At 46.3% G+C, this 22,771-nt stretch overlaps 1 protein-coding gene across 2 annotated transcripts in view; it reads left to right on the forward strand.

The window, feature by feature from the left end:
* The window catches only part of NHSL2 (NHS like 2), a 150,463-nt gene extending 128,688 nt beyond the window's left edge, over positions 1-21,775 (forward strand). The window contains exons 2-8 of one of the 2 annotated variants that reach the window (XM_027533559.1): positions 100-255; positions 3,135-3,262; positions 3,569-3,764; positions 5,556-5,687; positions 7,082-9,409; positions 11,442-11,574; positions 12,449-21,775. In XM_027533559.1, the coding sequence (XP_027389360.1) occupies positions 3,260-3,262; positions 3,569-3,764; positions 5,556-5,687; positions 7,082-9,409; positions 11,442-11,574; positions 12,449-12,773 (3,117 nt within the window). In that variant the 5' untranslated portion in view covers positions 100-255; positions 3,135-3,259 and the 3' untranslated portion in view covers positions 12,774-21,775. The remainder of the gene's footprint in view (positions 1-99; positions 256-3,134; positions 3,263-3,568; positions 3,765-5,555; positions 5,688-7,081; positions 9,410-11,441; positions 11,575-12,448) is intronic. The other variant, XM_027533560.1, reaches the window with a different exon arrangement.
* The last annotated feature ends 996 nt before the right edge of the window (positions 21,776-22,771 follow it).

Raw genomic sequence — 22,771 nt, forward strand, 5'->3', positions numbered from 1 at the left:
AACCGCGGGAGCCCACTGGCCGCTGCGTGCCGCCCCCCTCAAACCACCCCCCGCCCCCCCCGCTTGGCAGCGCCTCTCACTGCCTCTCTCCTTCCCTAGCTGCAGCTAACTCGGGTCGGGAAAATGCGACAGCGACTGCCCACTCGAGGTCGTCATGGCGACAGCCAGTGAACGTGTTCCTCTCCTCGGGCAGGCCCCCGAGTGTAGAGGAGCTGCTTCGCGAGGCGCAGCTCAATCTCCAGAGCCTGTTGCAAGGTACTGAGAGGGAGGGGGGCTGCGGCCAGAGGCCACGGGCCCAGCAGCGGCTAGAGGGAGGCGACGAAGAAAGGACAGGGACCCGCGAGAGAAAAAGAGAGAATAGTAGAAAACCTATTGAAAAACAAAAGACACACTAGCCATCTTTCACCTTCCAAACTACTGACTCCAAAAGACCCTAATTTTAAGGCTGTTTACACCCCTTGCTCCCCCCTTACTTTTTTTCAGTTCACTTGTCTCTGGGGGAAAAGGTACAGAGGCCGAGACAGAGCCATGAGTCAAGTCATTTACAAAGAACACCAGATGAGAGACTCCGAAGAATGTGGGTCCACATACCCTCAGGTCTTCTCTTGCCACATCACCAAGCCTTTGGAATTCTGGCACCCGAAGACAAATGAGGCATCAACAGGGTCTCCCTCTCTGGGCTTCACTCTCTCTGCTTTTGAAATAACCTTGTTTATGTGTCTCCTGGGTCACTCCTGCCTCACCAAGTAAGCCCAATACACAGCACTCAGACTTCATCTCATTCCCAATTCCCAACTCAGTGTCTTTGAGGTATACTGATGAGCACCTTGTACACAAAGCTGGGTCCACACAACCAGAGAAACATCCCAGTCATAACACCTGAGCAGTCAGACTGCTCGCACCAGGTGGAGTGAGAAAACCCATACTTTGAAATCAGACAGAGCCAGAATCTGATTTGAATCCCACACCTAACTAGCTGTGTGGCGTTATGCATATTACCCAACCTCTCTGAGCTTCAGATTAGTCCGTCATCTTTAAAATGGGGATTCCAGTTCCCCACATGGCAGAATCTTGTGAGAATTAAAAATAGGGTGTTCCTAAACCAGTTAGCAACAGTATCTGGCAGCTGGGTAAAATGATACTGATAAAATGCAACATCAACTCCTGATTGGTGTCCTTTGGAACACAGACTGATCTAGACACAATGTTAAAATTAACGTAAAGAAAAAAACAATGTGGTCCCTAATAGATCTTAAAATATGAAAAACATACACATTGACCAGTGGGATTTATCCAATGTAAGTAGCAAGAGGATTAAAACTCAGTGCTATGAGAGAAACTCTTGGGGTGCTGCAAATATCTGGATGGAGATTACAAGGAGCATGCATATATCAGAATTCACTGAACTGCACACTGAAGATTTGTGTACCTTACTGTAGGTAAGTTAGATCTGAAGAAAAAAATACAAATAAAACCCCAGTGCTAGTCACAAGCTCCTTATACCCTCCAGGCACTTATTGCCCCACTCCAGGCTCTTTTCCAAGCAGAGAAGCCCTTCCTCCCTCTTCCTCACTCCAATCCTTACACTTTCTTCCAAGTTCTATGCTTGCTGACTCCAAGAAGACCTTTAACGCTAGTTCTGCACTTTGCATCATTCCCTCTCTAAGCACTCATACAAGGCCCTTTGTACCATCCAGCTCAAAAGGACTTGTATAGTTACGAACTGATTTTCCTTTCATTTACTCATTTGTTCATTTACTCATTCTTCTGCTAATCCCAGGTATATATTTTGTCCACCTAACCAGACTGGGCTTCTCAATGTAAAAGATCACATCTCTCAGAACTCTCAGGTTTCCGGGAGCACCTGGCGTAGGGCTGCATCCGCAGGAGGGCATTTTTTGAATGAACATTAAAAGTGAAAAGAGGTCTTACCAGCTGTCATTTATGCATTACCAACAAAGGCTAACTTTTATGGAGAATAGAAAACTTCAGAGTGGCCACCCAACTGGACAACAGCCATGAACCCCACCTCCCTGCCAGGGCAGTGGCAAGCTTAGAGAAGCAAGATTCCAAGGGACACCGTGAGCCTTGTGTTCTGCTGAGAGGAGCTGCCATGCAGAAAGAGTCAGTGTGCTCTGTGTTACCGCCATGGGCAGAATGAGGACAGGTGGGTGGAAACCTAGGGGGAGGTAGATTTCACCTCAAGATAAGGAAGAACTTTCCATATGCCTGACAGCCCCAACTGTCCTTGGATGGAATGAGCCACCTTGGGAGGAAGGCTGCTTCCCTTCTCTGCAGGCAGGTATGTGTGGAGGCTGAAGAAACACCTGGAAGGGCTGCTGAGGAGGAAATGGGAGCCCAGAATGAAACATTGGACCAGAGAACCCTCGAGGCCCCACCTGACTCCAAGTTTCTATGATTCTTCAAGTCTCTGTTCAAATGTGCAAGCTCTGACTGTTGGTTCTTTAGCCTCACTTCCTTCATTCATTGAATCCGTCACTTAAATAAAACCCATTCAAATCTTCTGCATTCTTCTTATTCCCTGACAGTGCCCCTAAACTTCTCTTTCTCCTCTGCCACTACCTCCGCCTTCCCTCTCTTTCACCTTAGCCCCGCTGGAACTGACATCGCCCCCCACCACAGTGGGGCTAAGGTGCAGGGAACCAAACCCTTAGAGGCTGAGGTAAGAGTTCTCGGCATCCAAGGGAATGTTCAACATTGGACTTCCCAAGGCATATTTCTTTGTGCTTCACACAGGTCATGTCCCTGGTAGAGTTGCGTAAAAACCTAGAGAGCTGAAGGGCTTCAAAGAGAGGGCCTTGGAGCAAAGAGTGGCCAAAGGCATCTGCATCCTGAGCCTCTTCCCTGAGTTGAACACTTACCATGGGGGCCATGGAGACAAAGGCTTAGTCCCCGAAACAGCACAACTCAAATCCATTGACTCTTTTCTCCTCGTAGGAAGTAGGCATTTTTCCATTCCTGAATCCAGAGGCTCAGATGCTGGGAACTAACTTAAAGAAACAATGTGAGTCAGACCTGGCAGCTAGAGCAGGAGCCCCCAGCTTGTGGTCCTTCCCCAGCCTGGCACTTGGCCGTGGCTCCCTAGAGTGTGTATCCACTGTGCTGTTTTTCAGAAGAATATGAGGAACAGTACTCGGAGGCCAGACTTCTGGGGCAGACCTTCCGCTCTGCTGATGAGGCCCCTGAGCCCACCCCCAGCCCAAGGCTCCAGTCTGCCAGGCGTCTGGAGTTTGTACTGATGGTGAGTTGCCTCTTCCCCCACCTGGGAGAGCCAGCATGCAGAGCTTGCTCCACGCCCTTTGACGGGGGACCTGAAACAACTTTCATTACCCACTGGAAGCTGCTACTTACCTCTGCTCACCAGCAGAGCCATCCTGAGGCCCCACTGAGGTGGGCCCTGCACAGCAGGCATCTGGCCTGGCAGCCTATCCACGCTTTCCTGCCTCCCAGATGAAGCCTCTGACCACCCTGCCTAGACAGCCATCCTGTGGGCACAGCTCATCTCCAGTTGGAAGCACACCCTTCCCATCACCTTCTTTCCCAACAGCCCACAAAATGGCAGCTGAGCGAGGATGAGACTACCATGCAGGGTGTGAGGGCCCCTGAGGCCTCCCTGAGCCTGCCTACCACAGCCGACAAGCAAGCTGCCTGGAATAGCCCCTTTCCTCTGCCCATCCTAGAGGAGAAGCGGTGGCTTCAGTCTTGTCCCACACACTCTGACATCGTGCCCATCAACGTCTCCGGTAGAGTTGCTTAGCATCACCTCTGTTCGCTTCCCTCCATGCCAACTATAGATCATCCTGTCCAAACGCACTGGGTGCTGGGGGAGGGAGCAAGACTTTCTTTGCTACTGGCTCACCCCGCACTGTCAAGATCGTGGATCTCACCAGGGAATGGAGGCATGCTCTTTCTTCACTTTCTACTGGCCCTGCCACGCTAACTGAGACCATTTGATGGCAAAGGAAACTCTCTTACCAGAAAATTCTAAAACTTTATGAATTTGTGTGCTCTTTGGAGCATTGTGGAAACTTAGAGTGTATGAGTTATGTTTGGTTTGGGGAAAGAAAACTTGTGCCAGAAGCTGGGTTTGGAGCACACCGATAGGAGTTTCAGGGGACATGTGGGGTTCAGGGTGCTGGTGGTAAATAGTAAGATCAGACACAGAGCACAGACCAAGGGCCTTACAGCACTTTGAGTCGTCACTCCGTCTCCTAGTGGGGGTGGGCCTCCTCCTATTGTGTAAGATCAAAGAGGAACCCGGTACTACCTTGAGATGGGAAAAATACTGTACACAGCTCAGCTGGCTTTTTCTCTGGGGACATGTGGAACCCTCTACCGTGCCCATTATTAATTCATTCACCACACTTCACCAGCTATAAGTGGAAGAGGAGGAATGTCAACCATTTCAGGAGATAGGGCCAACAACTTGATGAGATCAAGACCTCCTAACCCAAGGGGACCAGAGGCACCCTGTGCACCAGCACTGGCCTCTGGTGTGCTGGAAAAAGTCGATGAAGATGATAAGGACAGCTCTGGCCACAGGTGGTGATACTCCCTGGATATGAGGTCATCCAATGCCACTGGTGTCATCTCAGGAAATCAGAGGCAGGAAACAGAGCCCAGAGCCTCAGGAGATATACCCAGAAGTGTGAGGGCTGAGAGGAAAAGCTCACAGTGGTGGTGGGCACTTTGTTTTTGAACTTCTACCTTGCCCTCAATGAGGCTGGCCCTGTGATTTGTCCACAGAGCCACTTGCTGGGGAGGCGGGTACCTATGTGTTCATGGGACTGAGAGGGGAGGGTTTGGTTAGCCAGCTGCTGTAAGAGAGACAGTGGTGGGAAGCAGCAAACTTCACTCCACTGCCCTCACCCTGTCCTTGCCCTAGCAATTCCATAGAAGCAAAGGCTGAGCCGGTGCTTTGAGAAAAGTAGATCTCAGTCACCATGCAGGGCGAACTTTGATCAAATGTGATCAGGGGGCTGGAGGGCAGGTTATCTGACTGCTTCCTGGATGCCGGGATGGGGCAATTTCTTGGAGACACTCATTGGCCCAAGTTACAGCATTCTCTGAGAAAAGATTGCAATCAAACAACATCTAGTCTCAACCTGTCTCTCCACTTCAAGGGTTCTCACCCCAGGTTGTACATCTGAACAATCACCTGGGGAGTCTGAGAAAATGCTTCTACCTGGGCCCTATTCCCAGAGTGTTAAGTGTTCTGAGATGGGGTCCAGTTGTTAGAGTTTGAAAAGCCACCCAGTTTATTTCGATACAAAACCAGGGTTGAAAACCACAGCTCTCAGCCACCTAAGACTCACAGGTGACCCCAGGGTGGACCTCTGAAATTCAGCATGCATGCTTTGGAGCTGCGGGTGCCCAGGGCCAAGATGGGAGGGACGGGGAAGAAGGGTCACCTGCCTGAATGCTATTCATTCTCATCGCTACTGCCATCATCCCTTCTCTCTACCTCAGGCCAGTTTCTACCATACTGTGAACAGAAACCAGGATGCACCCAAGTGTCTTTATTTTGGCTACAGGGCAGCAGTTTGATAAACATGCAAGTTTGCGACACTCGTTGTTTAACACAGAGACAGCCGTGAACCCCAAGTCCACCCTGAGGCGGAGGAGGACCATTATTGGATTCTCTAACTATTCCCAGCGAGACCAAGGTGACCCCACCATAGCTGATCCCCCAAACCTTTTCCCTTGCTCACTCTTACCATTTCTGCAACCCAAGTGTTATTGTTGTGACAGAGAACAGGAGTGATTGGGGGAGAGGGGGACTTTGGACATCTTGAAAAAGGCAATATATTAATAGTAATTAAGGATAACCAAAAGCCTTTTGTCACAATGCTTACAGGGCAGCAACTGAAAATGGACAGGAGATCTCCAGGCTAATAAATTTGTTATGTTATTGTTTCCCATTATAAGTAGAATATAGCTATATATGTCAACTTTAGGCGGATAAAGAAGGAAATCATCACTAAAAGTAGCATCTTCACAAAACCATTACTGCCATTAAATGAATGCCATCCAAAGAGCACAGACCAGAGAAATGTGAATACAAATTCTGGCCTCTCCACTTACTAACTGTGAGGCCTTAGCCAAGTTCCCTAACCTCTTTGAGCCTCAGCTTCTTCATCTGTGAATGGGGATGATGATTCCAACCCATGGAGTGGTCGTGAGGATTAGAGTTATTGTATGTAATTTTCCTACCATGTGCCCAGTACATAGTATGTGTTCAGCAAACAGTGGTCGTTATTATAAATTATCATAAGAGTAGTCATCCTCATCGTCATCCTCATAACAGTAATAATTGTTATGTATATGAGAAAACCTTTGGGCGTTTTCAACATCTGAATGGTTTCCTCACATTGTAAGTTATCCTCACTTTCTCCTGTTGCCAATCTAAAAAGCCAAGAATGCAACCAAACAACTTTTCAGCTGTGGCATACTCCCAATGTGCTGCTGGAACTGAAGGTCACACTGCTGTCCTTTATCAGTTTGAAAGCCTCTGCTCTCATCTCTGGAGAGGTGAATGCTGAGGGCTGTCTGTGGTGGCTTCCTGAGCCTGGGGTGAAAACCTGGGGGAAAAAAGACCATGGCTGTCCCACATGCTACTTCAGCTCCAAAAGGCATATTCAAAGCTGGAAAGTCAGAGATGTACATATGTCCCCTCCGTCTTGAACCTCCCTCCTATGGCTGATTCATGTTGATGTATGGCAAAAATCAAACCAATGTTGTAAAGCAATCATCCTTCAATTAAAAAAAAAAAATATATATATATATATATATATATTTTTTTTTTTTTTTTTAAAAAGCTGGAAAGTCTTTGGCAGCCATCTGGACAATTCAAGGGCACCCTGTGCCTCACTGTGTGGTGATGGGTAAGGACTCAACTTCCCCAGCATCCTCAACTATGGAAAGGAAGAACCAAGGAATTCTGACCAAGCTATTGGCAAATGCTTCTTGACAAAAAATTGGTGATCCCATCTCTTTGGTGACAGCTGCTGCTGGGGGATCCCTAACCACACCACTAACATTCTATGTTTACCTCCTCCAGGTCACAGCAACAGCCCAGCAGGCAGTGTGGCCCGCTCTACCACCTCAGACATCAGGCCCAGCCATTCAGTTCCAGAAAGTGTTCATGGAAGAGTTGCACTTGGTCAGGAAGCTCGGTTCCCAAATCTCACCTCACCAGTACTAAGAAATCCTTCTAGTCATCCGGAAGAACCTCCCCAGGCATGGGGTGCCACAAAACCCCCTGGAATGGAGAGCATGGGGATGGTGTACAGCATTCCTGGTTCTTGCAATGGACCAACAGAATCGACATTCTCTGCTTCCAGGAAGGGAGATGCTTTTACCTATGTGACTCCAAGTGCCACCGCTCAGAGCAGTCAAGTCAATGAAAATGGAAAAAGTCCTTCCTCTGGGAATTCTTGGGTCTCTCTGCACACACTGCCACCTCTTGTTCCTAAGGAGGCTGCTACCCTCTTTGTCACTCGTGATATCCCAGCAGGGTGCAGTGGGCCTGCTGGCTACTCTCAGCATCCTGCTCAACGAAGCCAAGTATCTGAACGACCCTCCAAGATTGGCCTTCTGACCGGTGGTACCTCAAGGCTGGAGACAGGCCCAGGTGGGGCCAGCAAGTTCCGGGAGCGGTCACTGTCTGTACCCACAGATACAGGTACCATGGATGTGGACTATGAGGAGGAGCAGAAGGCCAGTGAAGCCTGTGCCCTACCTTATGCCAGTACGAGTTCTGAGGGCAGTAACAGTGCTGACAACATTGCCTCCCTCAGTGCCCAACAGGAGGCCCATCACAGAAGGCAGAGGTCCAAGAGCATCTCACTCAAGAAGGCCAAGAAGAAGCCTTCCCCTCCGACTCGCAGTGTCTCACTGGTCAAAGATGAACCAGTCCTCTTGCCGGAAGGTGGGTCAGTACTACCCAAGGACCAGAGGCCCAGGAGCCTTTGTCTCTCCTTGGAACACCAAGGACATCACTCATCCCACCCAGATACTCAGGGTCACCCAGCTGTGCCAACCTTCAAAGACCCAGAAGGTACACAATTCGCCCATCACTGGTATCTTACTGACTGGAAGTCTGGTGACACCTACCAGTCCTTGTCCAGCTCCAGCACTGCCACTGGCACCACAGTCATTGAGTGCACCCAAGTTCAGGGCAGCTCAGAGTCTCTTGCCTCCCCTTCCACTTCCAGAGCCACGACGCCTTCCCAGCTTTCCATCGAGGTGGAGGCCAGGGAGGTATCCTCTCCAGGAAGGCCTACTGGGCTGATGTCACCCTCCAGTGGATACTCCAGCCAGTCAGAGACGCCAACACCCACTGTCTCCATGTCCTTGACCCTGGGCCACTTGCCCCCTCCAAGCAGCAGTGTCCGGGTGCGTCCAGTGGTACCTGAGAGGAAGTCATCACTACCCCCAACATCACCAATGGAGAAAATGTCCAAGTCACGGCTATCGTTTGACCTACCATTGACCTCTTCAACCAACCTGGATCTGTCTGGGATGAGTATCTCAATCCGAAGCAAAAACAAGGTGAGCCAGCATCACTCAGATACAAATTTGGGGGCCAAGCTAGCCCAGAAAACTAGCCCCAACCAGCCAATCATGCCCATGGTTACTCAGTCTGACTTACGTTCTGTTCGCCTGAGGTCAGTCAGCAAGTCTGAGCTGGAAGATGACACTGAGAGCCCTGACTACGCTGAGGAATCAGGAGCTGAAGTCTTCACCTTGCCAGAGAGGAAGATGAAACCTCCCATAGCCGAGAAGCCCCCTCTGGCCCGAAGGCCTCCAAGCTTAGTCCACAAGCCACCATCTGTCCCCGAGGAGTACCCACTAACTTCGCCTACATTGGCTATGACTCCCAAGAGCTCAATTCAGCACATAAGGCCACTCCCTCAAGATATCTACACAGTGGTGCGGAAATCAAAGTCCTCCAGCTTCCCTGAGAGCAGAAGCCCAGGGGAGTCCACAGCACCCTCATCTCTTGTTTTCACGCCTTTTGCCAGTTCCTCTGGTGCTTTCTTCTCAGGAACACAGCAACCTCCCCAGGGAAGTATGGAGGATGAGGGCCCTAAGGGGAGAGCCCTGCCTGAAAGAATTAGCCTCCAGAGCCAAGAAGAAGCTGAGAAAAAGAAAGGCAAGATTCCACCTCCTGTACCAAAAAAGCCCAGCGTGCTGTACCTGCCTCTCACTTCACCCATGGCTCAAGCGGAGGCCTATGTGACTGAACCAAGACTGCCCCTCAGCCCCATCATCACCCTGGAGGAAGATGCCAAGTGTCTCCCAACTGATGACCACCTGCCATCTGCTGGTACAAGGATGACCTCAAGGCCACAGTCCAACAGCGAAAGGGAAGCAAGTCCTCCAGGTTAGTAAAATGTCTGTGGGCTTTTCCTTTCAATCCCAGAAGAGACAAGAGTGAGGATGGGGTGCCAGAGGCAGAAGCAAATGCCCCCAGATAATGAGCCTGATCCCAGGGCGACCAAATCAAGAGTGGACACCTCTTGAGGTTTGAGTTACTCTAAATTGGTCTCACTGCCCTTGGGATCAGGACTGATCCGGGGGTCGGAGGGATCTCCACAGCAATCAGTGGAGTATGGGACAGTATGGAACAGTCTACCCTGGAACCCCCAGTGGTGAGCTAATGAAATCAACTAGGTCTCAGCACCCTAAGACCTTAGGAACCCATCTTCCTCCTCAGGCAGGCATCTCCTGCCCTAGGAACCGTCTCTCCATCTCATTAGACAGCACTTTTCACCAGCTTCCACTAAATTTAGTTTCATGCATGGGACTAAGTACCCTCCCAGTCTGAGTTCAAGTGCCATGGCAGACTGGCGGGCTTCAAGCAGTGTAATATTTTACCACCAGCAGCTTCTCTTAGTGTTTTCTAGAGGAAAGGGGGCTCACTTTCTTGGATGGTTTGAGCCTATCTCTGCCTGGAACCATAAGACCAAGCTGGATGATATTTCATATCCTTTTTTTTCTTTCTTGTCTCTTTTTGCTTAAACTGTGGTAAAATACATATAATGTAAAATTTACCATCTTAACCATTTGGAGGGCTTCCCAGGTGGCACTAGTGGTAAAGAATCTGCCTGCCAATGCAGGAGACATAAGAGATATGCATTCAATGACTGGGTCAGTAAGATCCCCTGGAGGTAGAAATGGCAAGCCACTCCCAGTATTCTTGCCTGGAGAATTCCATGGACAGAGGAGCCTGGTGTACTCTAGTCCATAGGGTTGCAAACAGTCGGACATGACTGAAGCAACTTAGCATGCATGCAACCATTTTTAAGTGCACAGGTCAGTAGGTGTTAAGCGCATTTATAATGTTGTGCAACCATCACCCGGAGAAGGCAATGGCACCCCACTCCAGTACTCTTGCCTGGAAAATCCCATGGACGGAGGAGCCTGGTGGGCTGCAGTCCATGGGGTCGCTAAGAGTCGAACGCGACTGAGCGACTTCACTTTCACTTTTCACTTTTCACTTTCATGCATTGGAGAAGGAAATGGCAACCCACTCCAGTGTTCTTGCCTGGAGAATCCCAGGGATGGGGGAGCCTGGTGGGCTGCCGTCTATGGGGTCGCACAGAGTCGGACACGACTGAAGCAACTTAGCAGCAGCAGCAGCAACAGCAACCATCACCACCATCCATCTCCAGAACTCTCTACATCTTGCAAAATTGAAGTCAGTACCCAGTCAACAATAACTCCCCATCATCCTCTCCCCGCAGCCCCTGGCAACCACTCTTCTACTTTCTGTCTCTATGAATTTGACTCCTATAGGGACCACATGTAAGTGGAATTACATAGTATTTGTCTTTTGATGACTGGCTATTTCATTTAACATAATGTCCTCCAGGTTCATCTGTGTTTCTCATTCTTTTTGAAACCCTTAACACAAACATCAAAATCTAATGGCCTTTCTTAAGCTGATTTGGATTTTCGACATAAGTTAAATCATTGTAACTAAAACAAGCAAACAAGTCAAAGCCACAGGTAATTTTAGAATCTGCTTCCTCAAACTCCACAGGCTCCCTCTGAGATTCAGATAGGTCCCACTTCCACCCACTGGTTGAGTCATTGCTTTAGATTGTTCTCAGCTCCTTGAGTTTTAAAAATGATACATTTAAAACAAGAGAATGCTCAGGCAACCTAAGCATTGTTGTAACGGAAAAGGCATGAGAAAACAGGGAGCCAGGCTGGTCTTCATCACTCCCTCCACATTGTGCAGGCCAAATCACTAACCTTGGGAACGTCTTGTTCTCTGCAGAATGGAGACAACAAGTTTCTTCCCTGCTGCCCTCCCAGAGTTGCTCTGAACATCAGATGAAATACATCTGAGAATGTGCTTTGTCCTAATGATTGTGGTCAAAACAATTCTTTCTGGTTTTCATGCCTAGGGAGTTTGATGGAACCAAGCACCGAAGAAAAAAGTGTAATCAGTGATAAAACAGCCGAATGGATTGCAGAAGATGATGATGATGTGTTTGTGGCTTCACGTACAACTGAAGATTTATTTACTGTGATCCACAGGTCTGGACCAATTTCTTTAATTCTCATTATAATTGCCTTCCCTCCTTATACCAGAAGAAAAACTGCTACCTCTAAGCATTAGATTGGAGACTGGAGACTAAGTTCAGATGTCCACGTATGTGAACACAGTCCAGGGCCTCACATCTCTGATTCACTGACATCTTCGGGTGAAGTGGAGGAGGGGCAGGCAGGGAAGGGAGGACCAGGTGCGGAGTGAGAGGCCCCTCGTCTCTTAGCAACCACATGGCCTATTGTGGCTCCATCTGCTCTCTCACAGCTCTGCCTACAGTCAGAGACTTAACCCTTCACAGAATTCCTGTACCCAAAAAAAAAAAAAAAAACCTCATCAAAAAGTAAAGTGGGACACCAGGCTGAGCATCAGAGCAGGAACTTAGCCAAAGGATGACCACACGGGGACCCAGTTATAGGCAAAGAATGACCACATGGGGACCCAGTTATTGAACCGGGGCACAAAGCAGGGATTCAATAGTGAGGAAACTGGAAAGAGCCTAGTTACTGGAGTTGGAGCACAAGTTCATAACAGGATCAGCTCCCAGGCTGTCTTGATTCAGAGTCACTGAGGTACTAGCCTTGACTCCTTAAATTCTTTGTTGGTCCCAGAACCTGGGCAGGACTGAGCCTGCAAGCACAGGCCCAGTGACTCCAGATGTGGACATTGCAAGGAGTATAGGGACGGGACCAGATGAGGAACTCTGAGGACTTAGCAGAGAGAGAGAAAGCTGGTAGGTACAACTGCTCACAAAGCTGTTGCATGGACATTCCCAGATCATGTCACCGACACTCGTGACACTATATGAAGCATTAGGAAATGTTTGCACATGAATTCACTGAAAACACACGTTCTCTTGTTTAGGTCCAAAAGAAAGCTGCTTGGCTGGAAGGAACCTGGTGAGACCTTTGCTGGCAGCAGCAGACCAAGCTCCCACTCACCAGTAAGGAACCCACCTGAGTCTCCGGTCAGTGAGTTGGCTGCCTCTTCAGGGTCAAGCGGCAGTGCCAACCTAGATGCTGGCAGAAATGATGATTTCAAGGCCTTGCTACAGAAGAAGGGAAGCAAGGCAACTCCAAGGTCCCGCCCCTCAGCAGCCGAACTGCTGAAGACCACTAACCCACTGGCTCGGCGAATTATTGCACAATTTTCAAAAGACTACAAAACCCCTGATAACCCCAGTACCTAAGCCCTGGGTTCAGCAAGCAAGGTTTAGTTACTAAACTTGAGTAGAGAAGGGGGAAGAGGAAAAGAAGGTTTTGAAAAAGAACATAACAAAAAAGCCTGCATTTCTTTGACGTTAACTTACACTCTGGACAGCAGGAGAGAGGCCACATCTAGAACTAAATTTATCAGGCACTTTAATCATCTTCAGACATTTTACATTTTCATACTTAAAATCTTGCCATTACTGAGTACCGATTTTCTCCTTATTTCCCCCAGTGGTATGCACTTAGAAGAAATTCTCAGATGCAAGGGCACATGTGCCATCTCTTTAATCAATCACCAAGCTGCTCCATCCCTGGCTCCTGTCACTGAGGGGCACAGTGAGAGAGCAGTTTGAGGGCTGCCAATCCCAGGGGATACAGGGTGCCAATGCTCATTATTCACTTTCCCATCAAGGCCCTGATGACCTTGTATGGAGAAACAGAAGGACTCTAATGCCTCTTCAACCACAGAATAACTCTCTCTCATGAGAGGTTTGCAGGTGTGCGTTTATTTCGGCATGGGGTTGATTGGATGGCTTTTGTAGTACAAAATATGAATGTGACTCTGTCCTGAACTTCATGCCTTTTTCAGTTTGATTGTCTACACGGAGATCAGGGTGATGAGTTTCAGTAAACATATAGACCTCCCCCTCCTCACTCCTCTGCTAGAAAAGGTCAGAACTGGGTTGCTTTGGATGAACCAATCTCAGTCAACAAACAAGGCAGCCATTTGTTCACTCACATCTACCCAAGGTAACTCACACATGCACTTTGAGATCCTTCAAGTGTCTGCCACCAACGATAGCTAGTGTCTGTGCCCAGCTCATGCTGCATTCGAAGAACTCTGGTTTCATTTGCATATAGCATTCATTACAGGAAGTCATTAGCTGAAGGAAGAGCATCCTCAGAGGCTCAAGGAGAGAAAGTAAGTGTAACTTGCCCACCACCATTCAGTTCAGATTGTGGTTTGTGGTTGGTTTTATTTTGTTTAAAGGAGATCTTCCTCTGTTCCCAAGCCAAGAACATACACACTAAAAGGATAGAGCGAAAATCTGAAAGGCAGCCTTGCAAGTTACTGTGGTCCATAACCCCCCAAAAAGGGCTACTTTTTGCCATTTAGGTTCTGCTGTTTGACCAGTTTTCAATTAACCATGCTAGGGGAGAAAGTAAGAACTTTGTTAAATGGGATGCTGACAGAGCACCAGAACAATCATTGTGACCCCTTCCCCCCACCCCCTGCCAAAGCTTATAGACACTAACTATTCTTGTCAGTTCAATTTTCTAAGAAAAGCAAGAGCCATGATTCATTTGATTTTCATATGTCTGGTTTCTGAGAGGTTGAGGGGGAAAACAGATAGCTATGAACAAAGAAAACTAGCTGACCAAGAATGGAAAATTAATTGTCCACCATTCCCAAGAGGGAAAAAAGAAAGTCAAATGAAATTCACAAAGAGGGTATCCTGACCTCTTCCTCCTTCACCCCCTCACCCAACAGATTCATTGGTCAACCTCTTGGAGGATGTGGAAACGTCCCCCCAGAGACAAGCAGATCTTGATTTTGATAGGTCTCAATAAGAAGCAAACCTTTAGCCCAGCTGCCCACACAGCAGACAGAGCAGCTGGAAAACCAGACTAAGTGCTGATGGGACTTGGGCCTCTCACATAGAAGGCCTAGGCCTGGGCCCTTAGTTGGTACAGTTTTGAATTCTAGACTTCTAAGTGCAGACCAGGCCCATCCACTCCCTTGCCGTCAGCACCTCCCCCAATTTAGACAGAAGCTACTTCAAATAATAGACAGTTACCAAAAGCTCAGTTGCCTTTGAAAGCATTCCAACTAGTTGGTTCAAAGGCCCTGACCAGATTTCAGAGGTTTTGCCTAAAGTAAAACAAGATTCATTCCTAGCCTTAATTTATATACAAATACCACACTTGTCTGCCCTCGACTCAGAATTTCAAAGGACAGAAACATTTTCCTCTGTGGGGAAATGGAGTGTTCGTTCTTTTGCCTAACAAAAGTGAAAGACTGCCGGGGCCCTGTACTCTTGATTATGAGCTATAAAACAGAGTATGAGACTCACATCGTTTAAGACTTGTTACTTCTGCTGACTTTTTGGAAGCTTCTTGTTTGCTACTTTTGTCTCTCCCCTCATTTTGCCGCCTCTGGTGGTTTTCCCCAAAGATTCTAAAGCTGAATACCCAGACATCTTGACGTTTTTCAATTACCCTAAGTCTTGCTTTCCTCTGCAATATTCTGCATGCCTGCAATTTTTAGAAAGTCTTATACATCTTCACTATGGCCCTCCAATACCCAGTGTTGTTCCTATTAGCAGAAAAGGATTCGGGGCAGAGATGGCGTGGTCAGAGGTAACACTGAGGGCTGGTAATAATCATTTAATATTGTAACAGGTGGACGTAGTCCTAAACAAACAACCAAACTATAGCATTTCTATCCATCTTTGATGAACATCATACCAGACAGCTCTCCTATCCTAGCACTCAACGTTTTGCTTCCCCTTGTTTATCATAACACCAACTCTGTCTCCCATCCAGGCACAAGCCGCAGTGTTTGCTGCCTTCTGCACCTACTCTGCCAAGACGAGAAGAGAGGCAGAAAGCCCCTTCCAGTAAGACTTTCAGAAAACCCACTGTTGCCACTATTACTAGTGTGAATAAAAATAATAATTTTTGAAGGTGGAATACAGAAGGGATTCAGATGAAATGAAGTTAGCCCCAGGAAATCAACTTCCAATTCAAGTTGTTTCTGTCCCTTTGTTTCCTCTGATTCCAACTAATAGCAGCAGGGTTCTCTGCTGGACTGACTTCTGTCTAGTCAGGAGTAGAGGGAGTCATCCCCAGGGGAGGAAGTTAATCGGTAGCTAAGAGCACTTTGCCCTTGGTGGGTATTCATTATGTGTTTGTGGTTCAAAGGTTGAGGGTGGAAAGCAAGTCATTCTCAGCACAACAGGAATCTTTGCTGCTGTCTCTTGTCCTTTGCCTGCCTCAGTCTCTCACCTGGGCCTCCCACCTGGTCCCAACATGTCCCTCAGTATGCATTCCTGTGAACTACATCCCTGGCCAACAGCTCACCCTTTAAAGAGGTAAGATCATAGGAAGCAAAAAAGCTCATGTTAGCTTACTGACCACAAATCAACCAGTTGATCTGGAAACATTACCTTGAATGTACAAAGACAGAGGAGAGTCTGCAAGGCTCTTATAACAGGAGTGTCACCAGACACCCATTTTAATTCTCCAGTGACACAGGTCAGATTGTGATCCCACAAGACCCATCAGTCTGAGCAGATCTGTCCATGCACCTGCTCTCTTCCTCATCAACAAACTATTCCCTAAAAGGACAAGTTCATAGTCAGTGCTCTGTTCTCCAGTGCAGCCTTCGATTATCACCAAGTATGTAACACAATGGCCAGCCTTCACTTTAATATGATTTGCCAGGGCCAGGGCTAGAGTGGGGTGAGTGAGGCACCTGGGGTGCAAAATTTAAGGAGGCACCCACTCTCAGGGCCATGTAAGTGCCTTACCCTAATCCCGGCCTTGCAATTTGCACTCTGTAAAGTAATATCAATTTAACTTCTTCCTATGGACATGTACGGTTCTTCTGATTTGAGGGGGGAGGGTAACTCCCTATCTGTTGTTGCACCAAATGTTTCATTGCCATCAATTTTTCCATGGTTCTAAACCTTTGTATGCCTATACATCAAAGACTTTTCAATATTATCAGAAAACATGGCTGATTTCTAAGTAACCTGCTCCAAGTGGCAAGTTAGCACTCATTTCAGTAGGAATACTGACAGAGACAGCCCTTCAGCAAAATAGTGAATGAGTTGGAGGTCTGTCATTGGCCTCCTCTGTCTCCTCTTTCTGCTCCATTCCCCGCAGACCTTGCTTCTTGGTACCAACTCTCCTGAATGCCTCCTCGTTTGTCCTCCTCTTTGCTAAGGAAAGCATGCTCTCAGGAAAGGAATAAATTCCTTTACTTTGAGATTATAAGGCTTATTGAAACCTCTTTGGAGGGTCACTTGCATTTTAACAGGGAAAAAGCCTTAAGCCAAAGGAATGATGTTCTACTTGTAGAATTTTAGGCATCTGTCAGTTACAGAAGTATATTTTTCACCATGGAAAGGTCAAATTCACTGATAACTATTTCCTAAATATAGAAAATACCTTAATCTCCTGGAACTATCTGAGTAAATTGCTGATGGTCAATTAAATTCTCCTGATTCTCAGTGCTGTTCAGTATGGTTTCTACAAAGGGAGTCTCAGAAATGGCTACCCAAGACACTTAGAAGGCCTAGATAATTCTTGTTGTACCTTAACATTTTTACACAAATGCAATTAGTACTACTTATCATTTGAGTAAAAAACACAAGGATTTAAAGAGTTTGTGAAAATCTGTCTTGTTTGTGAAAGGTGAAACTGTCCAATAAGTGCCAGATCAATGTCAGCCATCTGGTATCAGTGGTGATTATTAAACTTCTTCAAGGTGCAACTTTACTGCACGCAGCCTCGGCCCCAACCCTTATCTGTGTTTTGTGCTACCACTTCCTCTTGGTGTGAGAATGAGACCAGATCTATTCCAGAGTATGGTCCCTCCAAAGCCTTTGTGTGTATTTCAGCTATAAGTGACTAAACTATTATGGATTTAAAATGATGAGAGAATGAGAAAGAGATGCAAAGAGCTAACTTTGTGAAAGGGCGGCAAAAATGATAAGGATTTTAACAAGGATACGAAATAAATTTTTTAATCATCTGAAACATTTTGTAGAGGAATACAGTAGGAAATGGTCATAGGCACACATTTGAGGCACTTTTAATAAGTTTAGCAAAAAAAAAATTTGCATAAGTAATGAGTTATGTGAAATAGGTATGTACTTCTGTTCAGTAAAGCCCAAAATCTAGCCCAGTGGTTCTCAAAGCATGGTCCCAGGACCAGCAGCAGCAGTATCCGAATAGTGTGTGTCTGTGTGTGTGTGTGTTCTAGTGCTGTTACTTCTTCAAGCTCCTGAGTCACTATAGCCACGACTCCAAATGATTCTAGCCTTTCCTATCTTTTCTGCTGTCATTACATTACGTGATCAATCTCCAGCCATGTGACTTATGTTATCATGTTCGTCAGATAATATGTTTATTTGGTGTTAAGTAATTATCATATTGAATCAACTACTCGCTCAACCTGCAGAAACTTTTGATTTGACTTAGCCAGCACATCTGGCCTCTGTTTTTGGTTTAAAAACAATTTTTTAATCCACAAATAGGAAAAAGAAAAGGTGTTACATTTGTTTGATACTGCCGACCCTTAAATGTCTATCTTCCCTGTGGTGGCTATTCTCTAGGGAGGTTCTTATAGAAGTAGATTTGATTTTTAAGATTTTGCATATTTGTGGAATTTGATATCAACAAATCTGCAAAAAAATCTGAACTGCAGCAACTAGTTAACTACTCTTTCTTTATTCCTTATGTGGTGTTGAGCTCTTTTTAATGTCCAATTTTACAAAATGTTCTGCATGCAAACGCAGCATTGTGCTCATTGTGCAAGTCACCAGACACTCATCTCCTCCATATGTATGATGGTGAAGAAATAGCAACATGTATGTTCTTACCTCTCCTAATCAATTGTAAATTACAAATCTTTTCATTAATTTTTAAATGAGATATATTTACTCTGGCTAGTAGTTAAAATTTAATTCTTTTTATTATATTTCATTGCTACTTTTTTCTACTGACTCCAGAGCTTACTTTGGGGATTATTTCTTATTTTTAGATTGTTGTATTGATCTTATTTCTATATTTATCTGTAGTCATGGAATGTTAGTGCTGAAAGGGACCAACCTCTCCTCTTACAGATGAGGAAACTGAGGCCCAGAAAGTTAAATAACTTACGCAAAGTCATGCAGTGGCAGGCCCAGCCTCAATCCCAGTTCTCCTGCCTCTGGGCCCAGTGTTTTTTCATCCAAATCACTGCATTTATGGAAGACCCACAGCTGGCTTCTACTATTATGACACATGAATTTCCCAGGTATGTCAGTGAATAATACATATGCTTTAAGGAAAATGTTCGTGAATCCAAAGACAAATCTGATTTTTAGTATAGAAACATTCATTTCCCTCCAAATTAAATATATATGCCCTACTCTTTACAGTGGATGTTTTCTCTAAGAGTTATTTGAAAAACTGAATTTTTGTAGATCAAATTCCATGTTTTAAGAGATAAGCTTCTTACAGAAGGGCATCTTCTGGTGACTTCTTTTGAAAAATGAAAAATGCTCTTGTCCATATCCCTAATGCCTCTTATTTTCTTTTTCAGTGTGAACTTTTGTAACTGATATTTATTTAAAGTAGGGCAAACCAATATAGACTTTCCTAGAATCTACTTTATTCTTCCCTTATTAAACTTTACAAGATAGTTTCAGACTGTTAGATGCTCATGAGATACTTACTTGTGTTCTAGAAACTTCTTGATATTTTACCAATCCCTGGGCTCAAACTCTATCTCAGTTTTATCAAACAATACCGAATTTTCTCATCCGTACTGAGCTCTGCATGCTGTTTGTTTTCCAGAACATGCTTTGCCTAATGTTCCTTATTATGACTCTCTCTCTAGCTATTCTCAGGCTTCCTTCCAAAGCTCATGTGTACCTCACTAGCGTGGTTTAGTGGAGTTGCAGGCAGTACTCATCAGATGGAGTGGTGTTTTCAGTTATCCCATTGTTCCAGTCCTTCTCCTGAACCTGCTCTGGTTTCCCTTTTCAGGAATACTCAGAGATTGATGGGATTTTCCTCTTCATCTAGACCAAAGTTCGACAAACTGTTACCATAAAGGTCCAGATAGTAACTCTTTCAGGCTTTGTGGGCAGGGAACAGATGGTCTCTGTAGCATAGTCTTCTTCTTTGTTAGTGTTTGTTTGCTTGCTTTACAACACTTTAAAAATGTTAATACTATTCTTAGCTCTTGGGCCATACAAAGCTGCAGACTGAAATTGGCCTGCCTGTCATAGTTTCCTGACCCCTGGGTCGGACATTTCTGTGACCCACGTGATGACTGGGTTGTGTGCTGCGTGATGTGCACACTGCCCTTCCATTTACCACAATGTCAGACTCACCCGCACAGAGGTGGGTGGCAAGGCGTTGCACATGCCAACCAGTACTCTCTGACAGACGCCCTTCATAGACTCTCTCAGTCTGTCTCTGTCCCTGTCCCTCTCTCTCTCTCTGACTACCTCAGTGTAGAACCCTCATTCTTTTCTCCAGATCTCCTGTACTGGTTATCTAATGTGCCTCTGCTTCCTCGAGTGTGGGTTAAGCTGGCAGGAAAGAATGGTTTTCTGAGTTTTCTTATTTCGTTCATTCCAAACTATGAGCGGGGACCCCTGGCCCCGGTGCCCAATACTTCCATCACATGTTCAGGGCCATCTCTGGAAAGTCTGGTGGCCCGGGTCATGAGATTCCAGTTCAGTCTACAGTTTCCTAGGGAAATCACCAGCTCTCTTGGTTCTAATGGCTGGTTTTAAAATCTGAAATGTGCATGTGCCCATTTTAATGTGATTTGGACTTGTTCTAGACTCAGCCCCAGCAATGAAACCAGTGAGGTATGGAAGGTTCTATGTCCACAGTTTTCCCCTGCCTAAACCGCCTGCATCCCTGACCCCCAGCCCCAGGAATAGGCTCCTTGGGATGCCCCATGCAACACCACAGCCAGCAGGCATTCAGCACACTGCCACCTCCTGTTTTCTGAACCTCTAAAAGGATTCCTTAAAGCTCCTCCACATCTCTCTTCATCTCACTCCTGCCTCTACCTCTCATGCTGCTTGGGAGTGTAAAGCTCAGTTTCACATTTTCACATTTGCTCATATAAATATTGGAGGATACCAGTGAATAACAAGTTATGTGCCTGTGTGTGAGAACAGCATGGTTTCTCCACCTGGACTGTGAAGGTCCCATTTGCTAGTGTATCTTACACACACACACACACACACACACACACATACATGCACACACACACTGTCCAGTTCTCTCATCAGTTCTCTGGTCCAGTTCCAGGTCTGATGGGGCTGGCCAAGGAGTAGGGGATAGTGGGGGCTCCTGAGATATTTCCCTTTTCTTGTCTTTTGAAACCTTCTTTCCACTGGCTTATGCTCACTTCTCCCAGGAAGCCATTTGAAGATACTCCTCTGGGGCAGTTTTGGACAGCCAACATACAGAGAGCTAGGACTTTAATCCCTTATGAATTCTGTCACTTAGACGTATTTCTCAGGCTGCAGGATTTTTTAAATCTAAGAACTTTGTTTCTGGGGACCTTTAGTTTGCTTTCTGTCATTTGAGCCCAGGGATTTACCCACTTACTGAAATCTACATTTTTAAAAGACCAGAGACACTAGTAATTTTAGGATTTCCCTATTTAAAAGCATTCATGAAACAGTTCCTTTCTGTATTTTGATTAGGATTTCCAGCCTTGAGGGAACCAGGCTTGTACCCTGGACTCTAAAGCAGCAAAAGTAGCACACTTGCCAAAAACAAAATGATGAAGGAGGATTGGCTAGTCATACTCTGCAGTCAGGAGGACTTTTGTTAATTTAGTGCTTACCATTCAGTGCTTACTGAGTGGGTGTGATGTGCTCTAGAAAAATAAGGGAGATAGGAACTTGCAGACCAATATCCTAAACTGAAAGACAGTGATGAGGCAATTCCCCCAGTGATGAGAATGTATCCCTGGATTGAAATTTCAAGAAGCAACATACACTAGGAGAAGAGTGTCATCCCAGTCTTTTTGGAATTACAACACAGAATGGAAGGGAGCCCTCTGTGGGGTGATATTACAAAGGGTCTTGTTTGTCTTTCTTTCTTTTTCTTTTTTCCTTTAAAAAAAAAAAAAAGCATTCCTTACTGGCTTGCTACCAGCAATTGAACTGTATTCTTTATATAGCTAGAGCTGTTTGTGACTTCTTAAAATAAATTTTTTCTGTTAAAATAATTTTCTGTTTCATCCTCTGGTTCTCATTGTAGCAATGATTCGTTTATCCAGATACTAAGCCTAGTTTGTGAGTACCTTTTACCAACAACACAAGTATGGGGCCCACAAACATGAGCTTTGATTCTCACAAACCCCCGAGAGCCCAAAACAGATATGCAGGACAGTGTCTTACAGAAACATAACCCATCCATCGGTGAATCTACGTTATATGGGCAGGGAATCCATGCTTGAGGACTTTGTCTCAGGGATTCTCATTCAACTACTGCTGGAAGCAACAAGGGGTCTCAGACAAACACAGCTCTGCTGAAGTGGGCAGCAGTCACCAGGCTCCTGAGGGGAGGAGGTTGCCATAGCAACTGTGCTCAGGGCACGCACTCCCTCTTTGTTCTTTGGCTCAATGAAGCCACCCGGCAGGGGCAGATTAGAGTGAGTCAGGACTGGGAGCGAAAAATGCAGACCAGATATGGCTCAGATCACCTCCTCCCTCAAGAAGGGAATGGTCCCACTATACTAGTGGTGACAGCTATATTCATGGGTCAAGTCCCATCCAAAACTTTGTTCTCTGGTCCCAATCGGCCCAGGCCTCTAAGGGTGAGGCCCTTGCAACCAGCCTTCTTGTCTTCCCAGTCCCCGTGCTAGCTCACCTCCCCTGATACCACTGGACTGATCTTCCAAAAAGACACCGCAGAGCTGGAAACAACCTAGAAAGTTTACAGGGGGAGGAAGAAGGGCCAGGGCTACTCTCAGACAATAGCAGGTATCAAGACTTAAGACCAAGGTCGGAGAAGGAGGCTGACTCGATGTGGGCCTCATGGGACGCAGTACCTCAATGAGACCCTGTGGTTCCAGCTAGTGTTGATCCCAGCAGGGTCTGGGTCCCCTTTCACCCCCCACCGTGAGCTGGGGAAGCTTTGAGGGATTGATCCACATTGACCAAAGTCACAAAGTACATGTTAAAGGCAAAGAGATACTTGCCTTTAAATACTTTAAATATAC

This window comes from Bos indicus x Bos taurus, chromosome X (genome assembly GCF_003369695.1).
Source record: "Bos indicus x Bos taurus breed Angus x Brahman F1 hybrid chromosome X, Bos_hybrid_MaternalHap_v2.0, whole genome shotgun sequence".
Lineage (NCBI taxonomy): Eukaryota > Metazoa > Chordata > Mammalia > Artiodactyla > Bovidae > Bos > Bos indicus x Bos taurus.